The following is a 24,328-nucleotide window of genomic DNA, read 5'->3' as shown; positions in this document are numbered from 1 at the left end:
ATATGTTTATCTTTAATGATCCAAGATTCTGCAAGACACGGATATACCCAGAATTGGGTGGAAATACAGCATCTCAGCGGTGCTGCTGCCAGCCTGGCTGGGGGGGAGGGTGGATGCTGGCTGGAGACCTCACAGCGAAGTCAATTCCAACCTCACTGGGAGCCTCAGTGCCCTATCTCCATGGAAACCAGTCTAGCACTGGGATGGGGCCCTAGGGAGCCCGTATGAACATCTCTGAGAGCTATTTCCTATTAAAACAACCACAGGTGCCCTCCCCCACCCAAAGCTACTGCCCAGTTTCCCATCTTCCCCTCCACCTCCGCCAAGATCGAAGAAATGGGAGTGACCATACAAGGACAAACAAAAGTGACTGTACCTCCAATTGGGGAATAAAGAGGTTGGGGGGTAAAGGGTTGCAAGGTGGTGTGGCAAACAGGGGTGCTATGATTGCCAGGAGGTGGGTGAGACCCAACCCCAGAGGTACCCTCTGTTCTATTCAGACTCCAGCTGCTGGCACCCAGAAAAAGGCAGCTCCTCGAGGCTGCTCCTTCCCCTTCCAGGGCTGCCCAAGGTTTGGATCTAAAGGGGCCAGGTATGGGAAGGGTCTACAACCCCCAGAACGGCAGTCACATTCGCTGGCGAAGACAGCGCAACCCGCATCCTCACGGTTATCAGGATGTGTGGCCTTCACACCTCCCCTCCCGGCCGGCGGGACTGTCAGAGGTCCGGGCTGGGAAGAACTGCAGGGCAGACCAGGACAGGTTGAGGAGACAAAATCTTCAAGTTGGCATCAAAACAGCAAGTTCAAAGAAATAAAACCTTGATTTGTACAGCAGCTGCTCCTGAGCAGCTCACAACGTGGGCCGCTACCCACTCAGGGTTGGCCCAATAAAAAGTTGGGCAAAGCGGAGGCATGGCCACCCTCAGGACAGAGCACAGAACTCAGACAAGGGAGCCTACAGGTATGGGAGAGAACGGCGGGACGCTGAAGCCCTGTTGCTCTGACTCTCCTCCACTGGCCCCTAGACCCTGGACTCAAGACTGCCTCGGGAACAGCATCCTTCAGGCCAAATCCTGGCAGAGCAGATGGTTCCCAGGCAGGTCTCCAGGAGAAAGTCCAAAAGGTGTCCCAGAAGGAACGCGTGAGCATCACTGAGGGCCCCCAACTGAGGTTTTCAGGGAGAGGAGACGCCCACCCATCACGGGCAGGCCGCAGTGACCATGCTCCCAAGTCCCTTTCCAGAAGGGAAGGAACCAGTACTGGAGGCCCAAGCGTGATGCCCTGACTCCAAAAGACAGGGCATTCAGCAGGGGTGGGCGTCCCCTCAGGCGCTGTGTGTCTGGATGAAAGAGAGGACAACTTCCTTGGACAGCTTGTCTGGATCCTGGGGTTTCTGAGAGTCGTGCACACGGATGCCATCCCCCCACTCCCAGAAGAGCCGGCCATAGTAGCAGATGCTGGAAGGAGAAAGGTAGTCAGAGCACTGCACCCGAGGGGAGCAGGACAAGAAACCACCCTCCGCCCTGGCTGCAGTGACTTAGGGTGTGTTCTTATCAATGACTTGTTATGGGTCTTCCCTCTGGCAACAAAAGGGTACCAATAGGCCCCAGCTCTCTGCCTCCCCCAACAGCTGCTGCTGCTAATTGCATCCAACTGGATTTCTGCAATCACTGACACTCCTGGTTTTTCTGTGTGAACTGCTCTAACAGAACAGTATTGGTGTGGTGACAGAAACCAATGTCAATGACTAATTATAGGCACGTTCGGGCTGCTGGCTGCTGTCAAAACCTATGACCACCATCTGGCAAGTGGACACTGGGTCCTGATGAGGGACAGTTGGGACTCTAAATCCAGCGGACCAGGACTGTCCACATGTTCCCACCACCAGGCAGCATCAGAATGTCGCGTAAGCAGCGGCTGCTCCATGGGGCAGATAGCCAGCTTGGATGGGGCCTCTGCACCCAGCAGACCCAATCACTGCAGTCCTGGCACCACTTTCCTCTCACCTGCTTACCTCCCAGGCCCAGTCATACCTTGAGGGGGGTGCGGAGGGTATTCCCAGTAGGAATAGAGCCCAGCCCATGCTTAGGACATCCCTGGTGTGGGCAGAGGTCTCGAGACCAGGGTATGCCTACGAGGGCTGGCTGGCATCATGGAGTAGCTGGGACTGCTGGGAGGCAGGCCTGGCGGGTGATGGCTACTTACTGAAATGGGGCAATGGAGTCTGCAGGGAGATCAAAGGTAGAGATCTTGGTTTTCTTATTGTAGAAGAACTTCCTCTTGGAGCGTTTGCTGAATACCATAGTCCATGGCTCTGATAGGAGAGGGGAAGAAGTCCAGAAAGGACACAAAATACCAGGTCAGGGCAGTGTAGGGGCGTGCCTTTCTCCACTGGCGTTCTTTCACTCTCCGCTCTCCCACAAAAAGCGGACACAGAACAGCCTGTAGTAAACAGCCTTTATCCCCAGCCCAAAAGGGCGCCAGAAGGACAAATGAGATCATTATTTCTAAACAACCCACTCCAGTTCAGAACACTTCTGGGACCCTGGCAGAGGGCGCAGGACTCTGTTAGCTAACAGACATTAAAGAAAAGGGATTCTTTGGGGGACGCAAATGGACAGAAGCCAAGTCGACTTTCTAGTTCTGCTGCTGTTCCCCGAAGCCTTCTCCCTGCCATGGGGACAGACACCTGCATATATAGGGTACACCTCAGAGAAATGTCAGCCTGCTGCTGCCCACCTACTTTAGCAGGGAGGCCCTAGCGCTGACTCTGGTCAGCTGCCCTGGCTGTGGGCAAGGGAGAAGCAACACTCACACAACCACTCACCATTCACAGTCCTGACGATGTAGAGGCCAGTGGGCACAAAGTGCCGGTCGTCCCGCCCTGTGTAGCTGAGCTTCGGCGTGCCGCTGGAGCCCTTGATGAGCTTCATTTCCAACCTGGTTTCCCCGGAGATGTACAAACAGGAACACGTAAGTATGTGATGAGAAAGAAAGTTACTCTGGCTAAAATCAAAATCACACCAACCACAGTATCTTATCTTGATTCAACATAAGAAAACCAAGGCAGAGACCTAGGCGAGTGTTCCAGGCCGCACTGCAGGAGCTTAGTGCAGTGCTAGGCTCAGAACTCAGGCACTGAACTCCCAACCAAGCAGCAGAAGCAGGGAGTGAGAGCTGCCTGGCCTATGTTGCTGGTGTTGGGGAGCTGGGGATAGGGAGTGGGTTCAGGGTAGTAATGGTAAAGTCTGGTACCTCAATGCCACTGGGCCTTCAGTCTACCACCCATGGCATTATTGTGGCCACTGAAGAGTTAACAAGTTAACAGAGACCCAGCCCGGTTCCGTGGCCACAGTGGGTGCACACTCCAGGTGAGACCCACATGCAGTCAAGAACACAATGAAGTGGCTACACCCCCTCCACCCTCCAGGCTCAATCTCTCTGTCAGCACCAGGAGCTGGGATTTATGGTGTTTCAAGCAGCTTGCTGCTCTGCCCCTCGCAGGGACAATCGTTAACTATTACAGCATCAATGAGCCCGTATTTCTGCCTGACACTACCGCCCTGCTCCCCTCCTGACAGGGTGCTGAATCAGCTCTCAGCCAGGGGCTCCTGGCGGCAGCAGAGGCAAGGTGGGATAAAAGCAGCCAACTTGAGCTGATCTACCACCCCACCACCTCAAAATAATAATTTTAAAAAAGGAACAAACCCTGGACACTGCACACCCACTACCCACCTCTTCTTAAATCCTGAGCTACCCTGGTTGAGTCACACTCACCTGACAAAAATCTTCTCCATCTCCTCCAGCCTGTATACCTCCTTCACCCTATGGAGCAGAGAAGTAGGTAGAGGACAGGGCTTCCTGGGGGGCATTCTTGCCAGGGCAGCAACTGGGCAGGAGGAGGCTGTGCCCATCCTCACCCCCTCTACCTCAGGCCTCTGCACCACCCAGCCCACCGAGAAGACCCCCAATCTGTCCTACAGAGAAATGCTGGGTTTCACATCTGCCAAGGGCCCCCTGGCCCTGCCCCAGGGCAACTGCAGAGTACTACTGTGGTTATGGAAGATGGGAAGGGGAGAGACTAGGAAGATGTGGCAGATAGGATGTCTCTGCCAGCACTCCCTAGGTCTTCTCATCAAGGCCAGAACACCAAGGGCCCAACTCTTGCCCATGTCTAGTCCTGATAACTATTACCATGGGAACAGCGGGACTCCTGTCCAGGATGCAGGGCTTATGTCTGATGGCCAGTCTTCCACTTAAGACTTTGAGGAGACCTTGAGCATGCCCTTGGAACTGCTTTGGAACAGGTAAGGTCCCTGCAGATCCTGCAACCTGATCCTAGGCAACAGAGGCAGCATCCCTGGAAGTTGCCCCTCAAGACCTGACAGGATATTTTAAGTCCAGCTCTCAGAAAACATCTGTAATGTGTATTCTCACTACTGGACTTAATTTTGAGTAGATTTACATTAAAAATAATAAAAATCATTTTGATAAAGTACAGACACCTCAGTATCTAGTCAAACAAAACCTAAAAGGCAATAATGTCAGATCACAGGGCACCCCGTAAATCTGTTCTCCATCTGTCTGCCCTGACTCTGCTCTCACCCAGTTCTCTTCCCTCGAGGACCTAGAATCTTCACAGTAACTAACAGGGCAACAAACCCTGGCCTTCTTCCTACTCCCTCAAAACATCCTTCTCTTTTTCATGTTCAAAACTCCCATTCCCGGATCAAAAACGGGGTGGGGGAGGGAAATGCACGGGATTATGGTGATGGCACATGGGTGACTTGGTGATGGGAAACCCGCGGGGATTACAATTGAGATGGAAAAAAAAATGTACAAAATGATGTAAAAATAAAGTTTTGTAATTAAAAAAAAACAAACAAAAACCTCCCATTCTCTGGGGAAGGGAAACAGATAGGATATGGGCACAGGTGGGTTTGGTGGAGGGAAAAAAAAAAAACACAAAAAACTCCCATTTCTGCAGTACTTTTTTCTTACCTGAAGAAACCCCCCCACACACACACCCCCACAAAGACCAGGTGATATGCTAATGATACTTGAGTGTGAATTCATGATTCACAAGGTGTGTTAGCACTCTCAGAAGCAAGTACATCTTAAACGAGGACGCCTTAACCCCTAAGAATGAATCTCCCGTGGAAGTTCACCCCAGTGACAAGTGGGTTGGAGAGCAACCCAGCAACCTAGCAACCTAGCACCCCCAAACAAATTACTCATCAAGGGCAGTCTTATCTCTAATACCAAACTTGCCTGGATGTTCCTCCATCCCTTCCATCCCCACAGGACAGGGAAGCAGGCATTGGCCAGAGACCTAATGGGAAAGGGGGATTCAAGAGAAAGAGACCACGTGCTCACCTGATGGGGTTCATGTCAGGACGACTGGGTTTCGAGAGCGCTTTCACAAATTTCTCAGCAAGCTGAATCCTGTAATGCAGAGAGTCTCTCAGTCTCTCAGAAGCTAGCAAGGGTGACTCCACCAGCACCCCATCGCCAAGACATTTGCATTGTAAGAGAACACACCTGAGCCTGCAACAAGACTGCCCCAAGAACAGCACTCCTGTTCTCCAGAAAGCCCACCCTGCCCTTCTCCACAGACATCTTCATGATGCCTCCCCCTCGCTCTGGACCCTGACCTCCAGTTTCACTACAGGTGGTTATTTTCCTGAAGTGTGCCATGAGCTGTGCTCAGTCACCTCTGCTAGAATTTCAAGTATCACCTTATTGTATCTGCCCCAACTGTGGTAACCAGTTAGCACAGTGCACCTCTTCAGATGAGATCACTTAGGACTGCTGGCAGAACCAGAGTAGCATGAGGTATGTACCCTCCCCCCGCCCCCTCAGCAACTGATTAGGCCCCCATTCACAAAGGTGTCTCTGTGGAAGCTGTGAGTTCCAAAGAGCTAAAATGGGACTGCACATGACATGTTCTTCAGAGGAGAAGGCATCTCCATTTCCCCAGAAAGTCATCTCTTGCTCCACCTTAAGCAACGCACATCTGATCTGAACAACTGTGGCAAAATGGAACATGCATGTACCTGTGACAATCAAAGCCCAAGCCCTAGCAAACTCTGAAATGCCAACACCAATTTCTAACCCTGCCCTTAGGACCAGCCAGTGGATGGGAAAAGGAAACTAAGGGTGTCCTTATGCAGAAAAGTACTAGGTTAAGGGGTTAAGGGGCGAAGCCTTGGAGGATGATGCCATAGAGCTACCCTGCTTGCATCCCCCAACCCCCACAAGGGCCCAGGTCAGACCGCTGGTTAAAGTGCTGCTCCCGCACGTCGCTGCCATTCAGCACAAGGACATCCAGGATGTGGATTGCACTAATCTTCCGCTGGGCCTTCCCCTAGAAGGACAAGCACACTGCTCACCATGCCAGGCATCTGCCTCAGGCCTTCTCTGCCCACTGTGGCATGCCAGCCTCCAGCCTCCCTACAGCCAGGGGAAGGGAAGGGCTCTAAATACAGGGCATTTCTCTTGCCTCCTTCCCAGCTGATTCTCAGCACCAGACAGGTTGGGCCCAAGCTTCTGTGAAGGTAGAGATCTGAGCTTTGGGGTAATTATCCCTCTTGAACCCCAAGCCCAACGAGGCTGCTGCCTTGGTGCTCCAGCCAGGGTCTGGCTTCACACTCTTTGCTAACTGTTCCACTGGCTGTCTAAATATCATCTGTATGGCTGTGATACCCAAAGCTCATGGGAAATAACAAGATGCTTCTTTCCTAGGGGATCCCTGGTCTAAAGCTAAATCAGCAACTAAAAAATACCCAGCAGGGTGCTCAATGCACACAGATGACGAGATCTCTTCCTCCACTCCTGGAGTCTGTGATCCTCCCACCTCAATAAACGTGACTTGGAACAATTCCTCAGGGAAAAGGAATAATGCAATGCCTTTCCTGATCTTGGACTCTACCAAGCAATGCATGCACTGTAACCCAGCTAACTTGGGGGAAAGACCAGGTCCAGCAGTATCCCGGCCCCCTAGCTAGGAGGGCCACAATGTATAAGCGGAACCACCTCTGACCTCTCCTTTCAGCTCATGCACGATCTCCACTGAGAGCAGGGTGTCCCGGGGTAACTCTGTCTTCAGATCCAGCTTGACCCAGCGGTCTGACTGGCGGCCATCCCATGTGTAGATCTGGGACTTCTGTGGGCAGAGAGAAAGGGTCAAGTCAGGCAAACATGTATGGGGGGAGGAGAGGCTCACTTCTCAAAAATGCTTTTAGTTGCTGGCTACCAGCTGATGGAGCTGAGAAATATCAGAAGAAAGTGTGTAGGAGAGATCAGTCTGCTGTACTTTCAATGAATGACACAGTTGTCTTCAGTGCCTATCTGAAGAGCAGCAGAGAAGTGGCTTGGGTCCATGATCAGTAACCCTCAAGAAAGACCCAGCTTGATATATGGCTAAAGGTGGGTTGGTGAAGGGTCTAGAAAGCAAGGAAGGAGAAAGTAAAAAGAGAAAAAAATAAAAAAAAAAAAAGTGTGACAGGGCACAAAGAGAGAAAAAAGGAATACAATTAAATGAAAGACAAATCAGGGTAAAAAAAAAAAAAAAAAAGCAATGACTTCCCAATTAAGTACTAATGACAAACATCCCTCACCTCATCTTTTAGATTTCAGGGTAAGCACAGGTGATGTCTTTGCAAGACAGGGGATGACAAGAGGTGGTGGGGGTGCTGCAAAGAAACCTGAGTGTGGGTTCAAGCCAGATGAGCCTGCTGCCCATGCCCTAGCCCTGAGAGCTTCATATTGTAAGAGGCAGGATTCCACTGAGCAATGTACAGAGATGAGTAAGCAAATATATGAATAAAAGTGAAAAGAAGGTGGAGGTGGGACGAACAGAAAGAGACTTAGCTAATTCAGAGAAAAAAGGAAATGAAGTTTCAAAAAATACCTTTCCTGGGGTCAAAGTCCTAGCTCCTAGTGATGCAGGCAGTGTCCAGATCCCCACAGAGAACAAGGTCCCTCCATCCCAGCTGTGGAGGAAGTGAGTTGCAGACTTACCCCCAGGCCAATGAGGAATTTCTGCTCGCTGCCAGACACCATGCAACGATAGTCGAGCACTGGGCGGATCTTCTCCAGGGTTTTGGAAGTGAGCAGTGTGGGCTTATAGCTGAAGATGTCGATCTCAGTGCCCTGCAGCCCCAGGTCAGAGAAAACAAGGCTGGGTTGGGGGAAGGGACAGGCACTCAGTAGGGGTGCCTGTATGGGGGCGAGGGCAAGGGACAGCAAGCAAGGGACTTGCTCTCTCAAACACCTTCCCCCCAATTCCCTCCACCCTCCTATCGAAGCATGCACTAAATGAGAGCTATTTCCATCTGCTTGCAGTGTTCCTTTAGGACCTATAAGGAGAGGCTGGCAGACACAAGAACACCAAGTACCCGAGTACAGATTGATTTACCAGTTATAAGGAAATGCCACCAGAATATAAAAGCCACTCCCTTCAATAAAACTGAAGGCAAGGACTCACTAGTAGTTGGTTTGAAAACAGTCAACTGATCTCTCCCCTACTCAGAAAAATGTACATATGCTATTCTTTGGAGGTCACTGTCAAACCCTGCCCCCAAAAACCATGATCTGTACCAGTTTAAACAAAGCCTATTGAAAAGTTACACATCAGATGGCAGAAAATAAAAAGGGAAAGAATCCAAGGGAACTGAGTGCCAGGCCAGTCCACAAGAGGGCTCCCCTGGCAGCCCCTTGGCCCTCTGCTAGATCACCCCACACTTCATGTCTCCCCTGTGGCAGAAGTCTTGGGCACTGCCCTGGCCAGCATGTGATAGCCAGCACACCCTTTGCATGGCAGAAATGATGCACACAGCATATCTCAAGCTCAGAATCTCCGCACAGCCCGATGGGCTCTCGGGGAACTCACCACCCTATGCCAAAGTTTCCTGCCTGAGGCAGCCTGAGTGTAGGTGGTGCTTCAACAAGCCCTCTGGAAGCCAGGCATCTGGTGGGCTTAGTGACACCTTCCACATCTAGTTAGACCTCTCTAGCTTTTTAAGTCCACCAATCTCAGACTTACCTGGATTAGCTCAAAGAACTTAGATTTCGGGTCTGAGGAAGAAGGAGCAACTCGAGCCTGGTCTGGGATCTGAAATGACAACAAAGAACTTTGAATTTTCAAATGTCCTTTTGATCAAGGCTTTTGTTGTTTTTGTTAAAGGTTTCTTTATTTATGAATACAAGAATGGGGTATAGGCTATTTATGATTACAAGAATGGGGTGTAGGCTATTTATGATTACAAGAATGGGGTGTAGGCCAGAGGTGCGGTGGGTGAGAGGATTCACCAGAGACAGAGTGGGGAACAGAACAGGCTGAGCCCCTGAAATACATTGCTAAGGGGAGCAGTAGGTTAAGTAGGAGACGTCTGCTGCGCCATATGGGTCAGCTCCCTCACTGGGGATCAAACTCATGCCACAGTGGCTAGGGATAGCTTGACAGTGCTGAGACTTAACCCTGTGCAGGTTAGGGGATAGGCTAAGATTGAAAAGGAAGAAATAGTATATAACGGAAGTTGGAAGAAAAGAGATGAAGGTAAATAGTCACTGCCCTGAATGATGAGTTTACACATCTCAAAAGGCCCCCTTTTTTGGGGGCCTCTATGGTCAGTGTTGATACACATGGGTACCACCTACAATATAAGGCCTATTTACCTATACCCGTCCTTTCTGACCCAGCTGTAGGTTCAGACTAACAAAGAAAGGGCCAAGGCAATCACCCTTGAGGCTGAGATACCCAGCTCTACAATGCTGTGAGAATAGGCAGACTTTTTTTTTTTTTTTTAAATCAGATAGGGGGAGACCTTAACATGACAGGGTTAGGAGTCCATCCCATTCTTCACTATAGCCTTGCCATCCTAGAACAACAATTAGCTGGGGAGATGCTCACCCCCCAGAGTCGAAGGCACTCTTTCCGGATCTCTGCCTGCCGAGGTTCACTCAGGGTCCTGAGGAAATAAAACCATCACTTAAAACTTCCCAGAGGCACAGAGTCTATTTTCTATGTGTCCCTCAGAACCCCACAAAGAGGAAGCCTGAATCACTGAACATGAGTGCATTCAGAGTCACACTACCATTAGCCCAAGGTACCCGCAACATGACATGGTTCTGTCTCTTGAAGGTGGGGGCTCTGACGGACACAAAATAGGATGACTTCCCCTTCATATAACAAAAGGAAGGAAGAGATTACCCTCCTGAACTCTTCCAATTACCCACTGACACATTCTGACTTTTCCTCTGCTAACAAAGGCCATACTACATCCCTCCTGTTAGATGTCACTATACCCAGAAAACTGAATTAGCTTACACTCACCCGTCCCCACCACCAGAGACTTTCTTTAAACAGTCCACTTTTCCTCTCTTAATCACTACCCTGTGTCCCTGGGTCATTATGGACCCTATTCAAACTATGCTACTCTAAACCCCAATGTGCTGTGAGTAACTTTTTCTGTATCCTTGTCCTAGTTACTCTTACCTGCCTAAAGACAGCATAAAGTCTTTGAGCGTCAGGTTTAGGCCATATGCTTCAGCAGAGCATGAGATAAAAGAGTAGGTACTTTTAAATGTTTGTTGAAATGAAATGAACAAAGAGCTTAGGGGAAGGAGCAAAACAAAAAGTCTTCCCTTGAAATAGTGAATTCTGGAAAGTGAGCAACACTCACGTGTCTTGAACAAAGGCATGAATTTTGGCCAAAGCTTTGATCTGCAGACTACAGTGGCTAGAAGGGGGGGAAAAAAGATTTAATCTCAAAATTTTTATCAAAATGACATTCAAAAGACATCAAAACAAAGTTTAGCTGGAAAAGTAGCAATCTATGTTTGGGGAAAGAGTTGAACAGTTGAGGAGAAACTCCAACCACACTTAAGTACAATTTACATGAAGTATATTGAAGGCTGAGGGTAAACAGAAGAACTAAGTCAAACTCTCTAGCCAGATCCCAAGCCATACAATGAAAGGGTACAATCCCATCCTTAAAATTTTGAAAGCAGTGCTGAACTTATTCTAACAACAAGCCCAGGCTGTTCAACTAAACCAAACTGATTCAATCTAACTACATTAGCAGTCATAATTACTATCTAGTTCTTTTATACATAATGCCTGTCATTTAATTAGAAAAGTATGATACATGATAAAATAAGAATACTGGCAAGAGGAAAAACAGTCCAATAAAGTAAAACTTAACTTTGTACCAAAGATAACAATGCTGGAGTTATCAGACAGGACATTTAAAATAATTAAAAGACCTAATACAAAAGGTATACAACACACATAATCAAATAGAGAATATCATCAGAGAAAGAGTAACTATATTTCAAAAAGGCAAATAAAATTGTAGAAATGAAAAATTACTGATGGATGGAATCATCAGCAGACTGAGTCCAGTAAAGAATCAGTGAACTCTAAGACAGACAGATCAACAGAACCGGTACTGAAACATAAAAACGAATAAACAAATGACAGGGCATGTGACTTCTGTGACACAATCACAAACAGCTTAAAACAAAAATATAGTTGGAGTCCCAGAAGGAAAGGAAACAGTAAGGCAAAAATACTGACAAAATAATAGCCAGGAATCTTCCCAAAATGTTGAATAATAATAATCACACTTCCAAGGTCAGAGAAACCTAAATAGAATCAACACCAAAAAAACAAATATAAACACATCATGGTCAATATCCTGGAAACAAAAGTTAAAGAGAAAATCTTAAAAGCAGAAAAGAAAGATACTGACAACAAGAAAACAATGTTAAAAAGTAACTGCTGGTCCTCCCTGGTGGTGCAGCAGGTTAAAGCACAGCACAAAGAAGCTTAAACCACTTCCGCATGAGTTCTATTCCCGCCTGCCCCAAATGGTGAGGCAGACCTCTCCTGACCAGCCCGCTGCTCCCCTCAGCAGTGTACTTCGTCGATCTGCCTGTTCTGTACCCCACTCTGTCTCTGGTGAATCCTCTCACCCTCCGCATCTCTGGCCTGTACCCCAGTTCTGTTCAAATAAATAAATAAATCTAATTAAAAAAAAAAAGTAACTGCTGACTTATCAGCAACAATAGAACAATAAAACTTTAAAGTGCTGAAAGAAAAACAATGTCACCCTCATAGTCTATACCTAATATAAACATACTTCAAAAATGAAATGAAAAAAAAATGCATTTTCAAATAAAAACAACACAAACCTTGGTTGCTTGATTATCCAAGATAAAGAATAGTCTTTTCAACAAAGGTTGTTGTAAAAACTATATATCCATATAGAAAAGAATGAAGTTGGGCCATTACTTATATACTACTTATAAAAATTATCCCCAAACAGATCTAGGAACTAAAACTTTAAAACTTTTAAAGCTATAGAATTCTTAAAAGCAAGCACAGGAAAAAGCTTCATGACATTCAATTTAGCAATGATACCAAAGCATAGCAATACAAGAAAACATGAACCAGACCATCAAAGTTAAAAACTTTTGTGCATCAAATATGATCAGTCAAGTTAGAAAACAACTATAGAATGGAAGAAAATATTTTTAATTCATGTATCTAATAAGGGATTATTTATTCTGTATTAAAAAACCTCTAAAACTCAACAACAAACCCAAAAATAGGCAAAAGACTTACACTGACATTTCTCCAAAAAAGATCTGCAAATGACGAATAAAGCACATAAAAATATGCTCAACATCACTCATCAGTAGGAGCATGCAAACCAAAACTGTAAGTGGCTATTACAAAAAAATAATAATAATGGACAGTAACAGATGTGGATGAAGATGTGGGAAAAATGAAATCCTGGTGCACTGTTAACAGGAATGTAAAATGGTGCCTCTGCTATGCAAAACAGTATAGTAGTTCCTCAAAAAGTTAAGCAGAATTACTATAAAGTTCATCAATTCTACCTCTGATATATATCCAAAAGCCCTGAAGTCAGGGACTAAAACAGATACTTCCACACCAATGTTCACAGCTAAAATGTGGTACCCAAATGGCAACCAATAGACAAATGGATAACAAAATATAGTAGGTACATATAACAGAACATGTAATCTTAAAAAACAATGAAATTCTAATACATGCTACAACCATAATTTGTCCCTTCTACAATTTGAAAACATTATGCTAAGTGAAATAAATCAGACACACCAAAAAATATCTATTTTTATTATTCCACTTACATGAGTTAGCTAGAATAGGCAAATTTTACTCCACTCATCGAAAAAGAAAGTATAGTAATAGTCTACCAGGAGTTAGAGATGAGGGAATGAGGAATTATTATTTAATGGTTTTTAACAGTATTTTTCTTTTAGATGATTAAGAAAGTCTGGAAATGTACAGCAGCAGTGGTGGCACAATGTTAATCTACTCATTACCACTGAACTATATATTTTTTTGCATAATTTTTAAAATTTATTTTAATATAACAGTTTATTTTTACATCATTGTGTGCATTTTCCCATCTCATTGCAATCCCCTTGGGCTTCCCATCACCAAATCACCCATGTGCCATCACCATAGTCCAGTGCACTTTCCCCCCAACCCCCACTTTTGATCCCATTCCCTACTCCATCCCCATAAAATGTGGAGTGGGGAAGGGTATATAGTTCATTATTATTACTATTTTTTTCCCCTGGCCCTTTATGCTCCTGCTATGAATGAAACCATCGGTATTTTCTTTTTTCTTTCTGACTTATTTCACTAAGCATGATCCCTTCCTTCCAGCTGCATGTTGCTGCAAAAGGCATGTTTATCTTTTTTAATTGCTGAGTAATATTCCATTGTTTATATGTACATCTTTTTAATCCAGTCATCTACTTTTGGGCATACGGATTGCTTCCATGTCTTTCTTTTTTTTTTTTTAAAGATTTATTTATTTATTTTTACATACAGAACTGGGGTACAGGCCAGAGGCTCAGGGGTGCTGAGAGGCGTCACCAGAGACAGAGTGGGGAGCAGAACAGGCAGATGGACGAAGTACACTGCTGAGGGGAGCAGCGGGCGGGTCAGGAGAGGTCTGCCGCGTCATGTGGTCACCTCCGGGGCAGGCGGGAATCGAACTCATACTGAAGTGGCTTTAGTTTCTCAGTGCAGTGCTTTAACCCGCTGCGCCACCAGGGAGGGCCCACTTCCATGTCTTTCTTATTGTAAATAAAACAGCAATAAACATGGGGTGCAGGTGCCTTTTTGAATCAGTTGAACTATATATTTTAAAAGGGGTTAAAATGGTAAATTTTACATTATGTGTATTTACCACAATAATAAAAAAAAAGGACTCAACCTTTTTTTAACTTATGCATATCAAAAACATGGTATTAAAAAAATGAACAGGCAAATCACAGACTAAGAAAAATATTCATAAAATACATACTTGACACAAGACTTGTATTCAGCATTTATAAAATCCTACAACTTAATCAAGAAAAATTCATTTTTTTAAATGACTGAAAGACCTGAAGAAATACTTAACAAAAGTATACAATAGCCAATAAGCAAATGAAAAGGCTTCCAGCATCACTAATCATCACAAAAATGCACACTGAAGCCACAATAAAACACTATACCCAACTAGAATAGATAAAATGAAAGAGAAAAAAAAAAAAAAAACAGACAAAGCCAAATGCTGACAAAGATGTTGCTAGATGGAATAAATACTGGTACAACCACTTTAGAAAACTATGTGGCATGACAGAAAAGCTACACATACATCTACCTCTGGTAGAATTTTCACCATAGGGTATATATCCAAGCTAATGAAAACACTGTCCACCAAAGCCCTATACAAGAATGTTTGCAGCAGTTTTCTTCATACTAGCCCCAAACTGTACATCAACAGAAGAACAGATAAATTACCGTATAGCCACATAATGGGTATTTTAATTAAACAACAACAACAAAAAGGAACTAGCACAATAAAAATGAATCTCAAAACCATTATGGTGAAAGGCAATAAAGCTCAATACAAAAGTGTATTCTCATGACTCCACTGATAAAAAATGAGCAAAACTAACAGGTAATGATAACCATGAGAAGAGTAGTCACTTCAGGGTTGAATGGGTTGGGACACAAAGAAATTTCTGAGATGACAGAAATGTCTTTTTTAACCTTAACAGAGATGTAGGCTACTGGAACATATGCATTTGTCAATACTAACTGAAGTGTATACATACAAGCTGCATTTCACCAACAGAATTATACCTCAATTTTTAAGAACAAGAAAAAGTAATTGGCGTTGCTTAAACACTGTAATAGATGGCAGTAAAGTTTAATGAAAAGAAGTCCTGTGTTACAAAGCTCTGGCTTTACTGATTCTTAGAACCCAGGCCTGTTTCCTCACATATAATGTGCTGAAGCTTAGTATCTGCTCCACATTGGTGCCTAGCATTTCTATCAAGATTACAGAACTTATGTGGTAGTACTAAAGGGAATTAAAATACTTTGAGATGACTGGTAAGTGGGAAAGAGCAGGATAAAGACTTTCTTTCCATGACTCTCACAGAGCCACCTTCTCTGGAAGACCAGGTTGCCCCCTTACAAATGACCTTTCCAGACTGTTGGGGCCCCTCAAGAAGCACTTTTGTTAATTCACTGTCACTACATAACTTCCCAGTCTACCTCAAAACTCTTTTCTCTAAATAAAGCCTGCCCACATAGGAAAACAAGTTAACAGTAACCAACTTAACATTGGTACCACTAATGGGGAGAGGAAAAAGCAAAGAAGTTGGAGACTAAAGAAAGCCAGCATTCAAACCATTCACCTGGGATACTAATAAACTGACAAAAGTCTTAGTACCAGAAACTTCTAAAGCATGTTACATACTTGCTTTCCAACCATCTCCTGCCTTCAAAGGCAACATCCATAATGGCTTTTTATAAACAAAATCCAACAAAAGGGAAATTATTCCTGATTTCACAGACACAAGATGAGGCTGTCCTCTGGCAGGTTTCACTAACATACTCAGGTTCACATGGGCAATGCTATGCCAATCAGGCTTCCACCTAACACCCCTAGGATGGGAATAGGATAAGAGTCTTGAAGGTACCCAAAATCGCAAAGCTCTGGAACTAGCAAACCAATCCCAGCTGTCAATTTGTTAGGACTGACAAAGTGATAACAAGAGCCAGACATTCAGTCCTTCCTTCATTACTCTTCTTCTATACAGTGTCAATAAAAAAATTTGCTTACCTCTCATTGGATCGTATCATGTAGTCAGTAAATTCATGGTCTCTCTTGATCACCTCCAAGGGGACCACAAAGTTGACATCAGAATCAGTGTTCCGTAGCTGATTAAGCTTAATGTTCACTGAGAAGAGGTAATCCCGCACATCGTCTATGCCCACCTTCAGGCCCTTGCACACCACATACCTGGCAGAAGACAGCCTGTCATTCCACCAGGCAAAAGCTTCCTCCCTCACATACCTTCACCCTTAAACTCTTGTTAAGAGCCATGAACTGAAACAGTTTTTCCATTCAGCCTTGTCTTTGCACAAGGAACAGCAAAGACTTTGTGCAGCAAAATTCACCTCAAATCCTTCCTTTTTATGTTAGGCTGTATTTCTATTCTCTATGGCAGTGGTTCCCAACTGCCTTGTTCCAGGCTGGCTATATCATCATCACCTTAGGTGTTAAATTACAGAACTAATGAATCACTCTTCAGGACAGGGCCCAGAACTTTTTAACAAGTCACCTAGCAATTCTAATTGATTGCATCATATATGGCCCTGGGGTGCCAGAGTGCCTCTGCTGACTTCTCCTTGCAGTTTCACAGTCCATGTGCCTTCAGGTACATGAGCCTGTGTACCTGAGCCTGCTCAAGTATACCCCACATCAGCATGAATAAGGCTTATGAAAGAGGTAGAGGCTAACAAGCACATCAGAGAACCAATGATATTCAAATCATGACTCCTACTGGCTCCAATCACTTATTTAAAGTCAAGTTTTTATAAAGTAGCTTCAGAGGTAATGCCAGAGAAATGCACTAAGATCTGCTGTTCTGACATTCAGCCAACTAGTCGAATTAAAACAGCAGAAGGCCTCACCTCTCAGAGTTGGCAGGACGGCTGGTAATTGGTTTAAAAAGACATACACGTTCAAAACAGCAGTACAGCAGATAGATGAGCCCCACACTGAATGGTGTGAAAAGGTCAAAGGTTTTACAGATGAAGTGGCCTCCTGTACAGAGAAACATCAACAGTAGTCAGTGGTTTACTATTCCAAGAGGAGATTCCAGTAGTCTTAGGGAATAAACACACCACCAGTCAGAAACCCCAAAACTCGGGTCCGTTAAAAGGCAGAGGTACCATAATTTGAAAGGAATTTGGGAGTTTTATAGCATTTCTGCCCTAAATTCTTCATTTAGCCACCTTTTATGTGATGTAGACAGATTTTTTTTTTTCTTCCGAATCAAGCCTGTACATACTCTTGCTCAGTAAGACCTCTATGGGTTCGGGGTGGGGAAACAGCTGAGGGAGTGTCACCTGTCCGGACAACAGACAGCGCCATGAGGAACTGACAAAGGAGTAGCTGCTTGCTGAGGATTTCTTGCAGGTTCTCCTGCCCTTCCACTGAGAAACCCTGAAATGAGAGCAGAAGGACTGGGGTGAGAAAGCAAAATGAGAACTGAAAAGAGCATCTCTAGTTCATCACTTTGGGATTTCCTAAACTGTTTTTATTGATTTCTACCACCTCAAATATAAAGATACAAACTTGTAACTTTTAAATTATTGTTTATTACTTTAGCATGGTCCTACAGCTCATCCTGGGTGAAGCCAATACTGGAAAGTAGGCCTGACTACTAGATCAATGTCATTTTCTTGTTCTATGTGCCACATGGTATAAAACCAAGTCTGTTTTTCCAAGATGATCCATAAAATTTTAAAACTTATATGGAAATCCACGGAAAAAGTAAGGCAGAAAAGAAGAAAAACAGTGACTAGTCATAGGCCAACTACAAAATAGGAAATGGAAACACCTGGTGCGTCCCAAGACCCAGGGAGCATATAAGCATGAAAACTGTGCCTGGGTTCACTTGGCCACTGTGTTGACCACTGAACAGGCTCCCATCTGATGAGAGCAGCAGTTAGTACAACTCCGAGAGTCACAGTAATCTCCTCTTCTCTGCTGACAAAGGATTTACTCACAAAATCCACCTTTCTGTCCCAACCTCATGAAGCCTCTTTCTCTAGCTCATGGAGAATTTGGCCAAGGTTTCTGCTCAAAGAATGTGCACTGCTATTTCTGGAGTAGTCCCTCCCTGAGATCCCAGCAAATAGCAAAGAGCCAAGCTCATATAAAAGAAAAAGGTTAGGGATTGAACAAAAGAGAAAAGGGAATTGTTTAATGGGTACAGATCTCAATTTTGCAAAATGAAAAAGCACTGGAGATCTTTTGTGAATATATTTAACACTACTGTACTGTGCACTTAAAAATAGTTGACAAGTTAAATTTTATGTGTTTTTTAATCACAATAATTGAAATAAAAAGTCAAGGAGATTGGCCTTCATTAAGCTGGCCGAGTCAGAATGGTTTTCCCAAACATAGTCCTGTTAAGGTAAAAGTGAATGATTAAAAACCAAAAATGTTTAACAATGTCTTCAAGATTTACAGATGATTCCCAATGCTTATCGAATGCATGTCAGTTTATGGGGTCAATCAAAAAAAAGAGAAAGCAAAATAATAATAAATCAAACCACACCATCAGTCTGCATTGCCTAGGCAGAAAGACAGTCTTTGAGTTCACAACTCCAGCCACCATATAGCAATGCTGCCCCCACAACCTCTCTCCTTTCCTCTTCAAGTCTATCCATCCCTGTTTTGCTCAATACTTGATGAGACTGGGTATCTTCACATCCCTGACGACATCCTACACACTGCTTCATCTCTCCACATGACTACTGCTTGAGGGGCCACTTAAGAAACCTCCCCCCCCCAGAGGCTTTTCTCAACTCTAGTCATAGGACCCTGGAACAATTGCCACATTCTCTGCTGTTCCCCCCGCCACTCCCAAATGGCTTACTCCAGAAAGATTATTTGGCATCAGATTACTGGGGGTGAAAGTTACAATGGGGTCCTATATTGCCCATAGACAGGGGTGCTTAAATATTCACTTCCACCTTGTCACTGACAGAGGTTCCTGTGGATTCCCTGGGCCACTGCCTTTGGTGATGTGGTCATCTGCTAGCCTATGGAGAGGTTGAGGAGTAGGGACATATAGACAGTTTCTGCCAGGAGCAGGCCCCAGGGGACAAATGATGGAAATGTTTTTGCTGGTATCAAATTTATTTTAGTCATGAAGCTCCCCTCACTGTGTCTCAAAGCCAACAAAGACATCTTTGAAAAAATGAGAAGCAAAGTGCACTTGCTCCAAGCAAAGTTATTCCCAGCACAGTCTATACCAAGTTATCACTGGAATATGTATATGAAGAATAAAAACATGTATCTGTTACACTATCTGAATAGTGGGGGCAACTAAAGAACCAAACTAAAGCAATTTAAAAGCCTCTGACATAATAAATCCTTCATGCATTACCCTGTGGAAAGAGCAAATCACCTACCCCATCGGCCATAAGAAAGTGAACACCCTTGCGGTCTGTGTTATCCAGGACAAAATTCCGAAAAGCAGTGATGTTCTCTGGGCGAGTGATATCTCCATCTCCATCAATCCCACCCTCACCTGGCAAGACATATGACTGACAGTAAGCACATCTGCTGCGTGCATCCCAGGAGCTGGGACACAAGCTCCCTGGGACAGTACACACAGGTAGCATTCACTTGTGGGCCTTGAATTCAGGACGAAGTCCCTGTGAGAAGTAACTCATACAGGACTGGCTCAGCAAGGATGTCTATCAGTGATGGACCAATAGGCAATAAAAACACAGCCCCGCTATTAGAAACCAGAATCCAAAAGGAGTTGACCAGCGAAGAGTCATCACTGAAACAGGCCGTTCCGCAAAACTGAAGTTGTGTTGAAGCATCTCTATTTAGGAACCAATGTGAATTTTTTATAAGGACCATTAAGAAAGAACTTGAGACTTGCTGCCAGTCCTAACAGTTGAGACAGTGAACTGCTGGGTTCAGGGCTGGAGATGGGCATGGGGTTTGTGCTTGTTAATGTCCTCAGCTGGAGACTAGACAGCGTCATTTTCTCCTGTTACAAGAGAAGGAAGAACTACTATAGCTTCAATAAGAGTTTGCTTATACACTTGTAGGCTGGGGGTAAAAGGACAACCCAGAGGGAAGCAAGGCCTTTAGGGCATGGTCTGAGAATCCCAGACTGAGAGACCTAAGAAAGAAAACATGCAAGTGGATAACTGCTTCTGACCTAAAATCCCCAGAGGATGATCCCTGAGTCCCTGGTGCCCTCCTCAGTGTCCCTACCATAGTAGGGCTCAAAGAGCTCACTGGAGGCCGAGTAGAAGTCCTCCAATTTAAAGTCGTTAGGGCCCTTCAGAGTCATTCCAAAGCCCTTAGCATGCCACTTCTTCCTCCACAGCACATACTCCGAGAAGCCACCTGGGCCTGCGCAGACATCAGCAAAGTACAGCAGCTCAGCATCCCGGTCCTTCATCAGTGGTTTCTGCAAAGGCAAATGGAGAACAGGGGAGGAAGGGGAAAAAGGATGGCTCAGTGGGACATACGAAGCAGAATGCAGGAAGAGTAGAACAAACCTTTCAACAAGCACAATGCAGCACTCCCCCCAGGGCCCGAACATCCAGGAAGTAAATGCATCCTGAGATCAGCACGCTCAGAAACTGCCCATCCCCACCTCAAAATTCCTGACGCTTTTCAAAGCACCAAGCCTAGCTCTGACTCCTAATAAAAACATCTTAAATGAGCATCAATGTGCATTTCTGATTTCTCAGTCTTTTCCTCACTGTAGTCTACCTTACAAAAGACCTACTGAATAGAATAGATCCGGTATCTCTGACATTACAGGTAGGGAGAAAGACACTAAGATACAAAGTGACCTGTTAATAGCCAGTCTGTCACAAAACTAATCAAATTCCAATCAGTCTGTCCTCCAGACTCAAATCTTCCTGTCCAACCAAACATGGGGGTTCAAACTATCACCCTCTCCCGGTGAGGTCCTACCTTTCCAGATATAACTTCTGCTTCCTTCTCTGCCTCTCTGGCTCTCTTTTTATTTTCTAATTAATGTTTAATTTTGGAATAATTTTAGATTTAGAGAAAAGTCGCCAAGACAGTCAGAGTTCTTGCATACCCTTGACCAAGCCTTCAGTTTTGTTACCATCTTACAAAAATACCTTGCCATGGTGCACATGTCAAAACTAAGAAACCAAATTTGTGCACCACTATTAACTAAACCCCAGGATGATTCAAATTTCCCTACAGTCCTTGTTCTATTTGATTCCAGGATCCAGAGACAGCACATTTAATCTCTTCCCTTTTTGCGGTCCATTCCTTTTCTCCTTGCATTTGCCAGCAGGTGCCTAGGGTAGCACACAGTTGTAGCTAGAGCTGGCAACGCAGAGAAGGAAGGAGACACTGGTGTGTAGCTTCCAGGCAGCCCTCAGAGGACCCGCCCTCCTCAGTAATAACTATACTGCAGTCATCATTTGGGTTTTCATTGGGTTACATTTTTGACCACTCGAGCAGCTATAACTCTCAGTCTAAAATCCACGGTGAAATCAGCTCTCGTCAATATTCTGTCCTTACATCTCACTTTTACACAGCTTAACCTAGGTAGTGAATTCTCCTTGTCCTGACTCTCAGTTACAGGCTGACTGGCAGCAGAAGTTGAGTAGATGACTGCAAAAGACCCCAGCAAACCTCCAGTAGGAAGTGGCTTAGGTAACTCAGTCTTCCCTCTACAAGTTCAGCATGGCTGAATGCTAGTCCAGACTTCCTTAACTTCTAGAAAAAGATCAGAAAAGTTTAGGAGAAACGAAAGGAAGGCAATGGAAATATCAGTGTTCACTTTTCAGGTGACAAGAGCCTTGCCTCTGATGACGGCTTTATCAAAACAGTCTCCAGAGAAAGTGATTCCACTAAAAATAAACTCCATCCTCCTATGACAAGCCCACCCAGGCATGCAGGGATATATCATTCTTTCCCCCCTTCCCCAACACTCCACCCTAGCACTCTCTGTTCCTGAGCCATCAATTATTCAAATTTTTGGATTATATTCATTTGCACACACACAAAAAGGAAAGTTCTAATAGCATTTGCCAAGAACATTATGTAGCGCGCTTTTGAGGCAGCACACTGGTAATGAGGCAGGGGTCACAAGTTTAAGACCTGCACACACTGGAAAAAGAAGAAACAGTGTTCTTCACTGCCAGCAGGGCAGGCCCAGGCTACCTCTCTGGGTGAAACACTGACTCCAAGGAAAACTGGGGGGAATATAGGGAAGTGAATCAATGAAAGCATCTCACCTCTAAAAAAGGGCATAAAAATGATCTCATACTGCGACTTTAAGACATGTGGCCCACACAAGCCATGGCCAGGAGGTCTTTACAGACAGGACAGCTGGAGTTCTCACCTCTGCCATTTCCTGGCCATGCAGTCAAGGGCAAGCACACAATTTACATCTTTGAGCTTGAGCCTCCTCGACTGTAAATTGGAACTAATGTAGGTTATCTCTTAAGGCTGTTGTAAGATTAAATAAAGAACCATATGTCAAAAGCTTTTTAAACTCTAAAATACTGAACAAATGTAAGATGATACTGTACTCAACTAGATCATCTTCTTGGGGTCAAAACTCGTTCTTTTCTATTTCCAATGCCTTAGAATAGTATTCCACCCTCACTGGGTTGTTTAATTTTCTCTGAACTAGGACTGAAACTTAAGACCTACATTCAGTTTTGTCTCCTGCTAACTTCAGAGATGATGTTTTCTTCAGCAATATCCCCAGGTTTACAAATCCTTCACGTAATGGAAACACCCACAGAATCTAAATTCCTTTCCTTGCTTTATTTCTTCCAGTTCTTGCTTGTAATTTCTTTTTCTCCCTATCCTAGACCCTTTTCTCCTTTTTCTACAATCTACAGAACCAGAATTTTTTTTTTAATATAAGAAACCTCAGTCTCCACACCCTTAGTTGTCACTTCCCAACCTCACCACAATGCCCAAGCACAAATTCTCCATGCTCTTATTCTATAATCTGTCTGATCCAAGACCCACTGAGACCCTAGCAAAGTGTTTTCAAGCCTTCAACCACTCCCATCGCTGCTGAGGACTGCTCAAGAGTGTATCTGCTAGGCTTGTCACTCTTGGTCCTCAGGGAAAAACAGAGATGAAAAGAGAGAGGAAAACACTAGGGGCTGGAGAGAAATCACTTTTTATAGTAGAATATAGAGAAATATCTCTGAAAGGGCAATTCTCCATGGCCACTAACAATCAATTCAGGTCAAGAAGCTGCCTGAAGCACTACAGACACAACTGCCTTTTCCTATGTAACTAGCATCTCTACCCTCAACCTGAATGGTACAACCCTGGTGCCTACTTCATTTTCATGACAGCAAAAGACAATAACCAGATACCAGCTGCTAGAGGCATTTACATTCAAAAGCCCAAAATGATGCCGTGACTTCCAATCAGCTCAACAGAGCTCCTCTGCCAGGCAGGGGTTTAAAGGAAATCATTTGGAACTCAGAAAATTAAATCAACATTATATCAACCTAATTTTCTCAAGATGCTAATTCCAAGAGCCCTTTTGTGCTGCCTGCTGGTAGTGGAAAATGGGGAGGGAGACCTAGGAGAGAGAAATGACTAAAGGCTGGAGGGATCTACATGCCAGTATTGCCAGCGTGGAAGAAGTAGGTAGGTGGAGCTGAAACATTAAAGAACCTGGAAAATAAGTTTCTTTAGCTATCAGATAATCAGGGGGCCCAGTGGAAAGAGGGTGAGTGAAACAGAAAGAGGTTTGGAACAGCTGGATCCTGGCCTCTTCACTGTCAAAAAGAGAACTAACTTTCTGGGACTAGGTAAAAATGCTTTGAAACCCTTAAGAGAATACTAGAATGAAAACCTTTTTTCTTTCTCTATCATTATCGAGGGTTGGTGTTCAGAGAAATAAGATGTAGCAGAGTAGAAAATCATTTTACTCTACCACTTCCTGAGAAGGTCCAAAATCTGATAATTATAATCCCACCCAAAGCTTGTTCAGAGAGGCAGAAAGGGTAAGCGGCCACATCCAAAATCATAGATCTTAAGAGCTAGAATGGATCTTAAAGCCTTTTGGGCCTACCTCTACCGTCCTGTCCGTCAGTAGGGCTAATTTCAGAGATGAGACAGCTGAGGCCCAAACGTTAAGGAACACCACCTGTGGTGTAAGCGCCGCATTCCCTGCTCCCCACCCCCT

At 44.7% G+C, this 24,328-nt stretch overlaps 1 protein-coding gene across 2 annotated transcripts in view; it reads right to left on the bottom strand.

Annotated features, from left to right (window-relative positions):
- Window positions 1-24,328, bottom strand: part of CMTR1 (cap methyltransferase 1) — a 43,710-nt gene continuing 19,382 nt past the window's right edge. For both annotated transcript variants that reach the window (XM_004673438.2, XM_012723184.1), the window contains exons 9-24: window positions 20,383-20,581; window positions 19,560-19,678; window positions 17,484-17,580; window positions 17,046-17,178; window positions 16,192-16,371; window positions 10,687-10,743; window positions 9,915-9,972; window positions 9,048-9,116; window positions 8,024-8,155; window positions 7,044-7,166; window positions 6,277-6,368; window positions 5,378-5,446; window positions 3,779-3,826; window positions 2,829-2,941; window positions 2,207-2,315; window positions 1-1,458 (exon numbers count right to left, since the gene is read on the bottom strand). In XM_004673438.2, coding sequence (XP_004673495.1) covers window positions 1,326-1,458; window positions 2,207-2,315; window positions 2,829-2,941; window positions 3,779-3,826; window positions 5,378-5,446; window positions 6,277-6,368; window positions 7,044-7,166; window positions 8,024-8,155; window positions 9,048-9,116; window positions 9,915-9,972; window positions 10,687-10,743; window positions 16,192-16,371; window positions 17,046-17,178; window positions 17,484-17,580; window positions 19,560-19,678; window positions 20,383-20,581 — 1,731 coding nt within the window. In that variant the 3' untranslated portion in view covers window positions 1-1,325. The remainder of the gene's footprint in view (window positions 1,459-2,206; window positions 2,316-2,828; window positions 2,942-3,778; window positions 3,827-5,377; window positions 5,447-6,276; window positions 6,369-7,043; window positions 7,167-8,023; window positions 8,156-9,047; window positions 9,117-9,914; window positions 9,973-10,686; window positions 10,744-16,191; window positions 16,372-17,045; window positions 17,179-17,483; window positions 17,581-19,559; window positions 19,679-20,382; window positions 20,582-24,328) is intronic.

This window comes from Condylura cristata, unplaced genomic scaffold (assembly GCF_000260355.1).
Source record: "Condylura cristata isolate star-nosed mole 26May11 unplaced genomic scaffold, ConCri1.0 scaffold00001, whole genome shotgun sequence".
NCBI lineage: Eukaryota > Metazoa > Chordata > Mammalia > Eulipotyphla > Talpidae > Condylura > Condylura cristata.
Note: the sequence above shows the minus strand (reverse complement) of the source record. Positions and strands in the feature narration are given on the sequence as shown.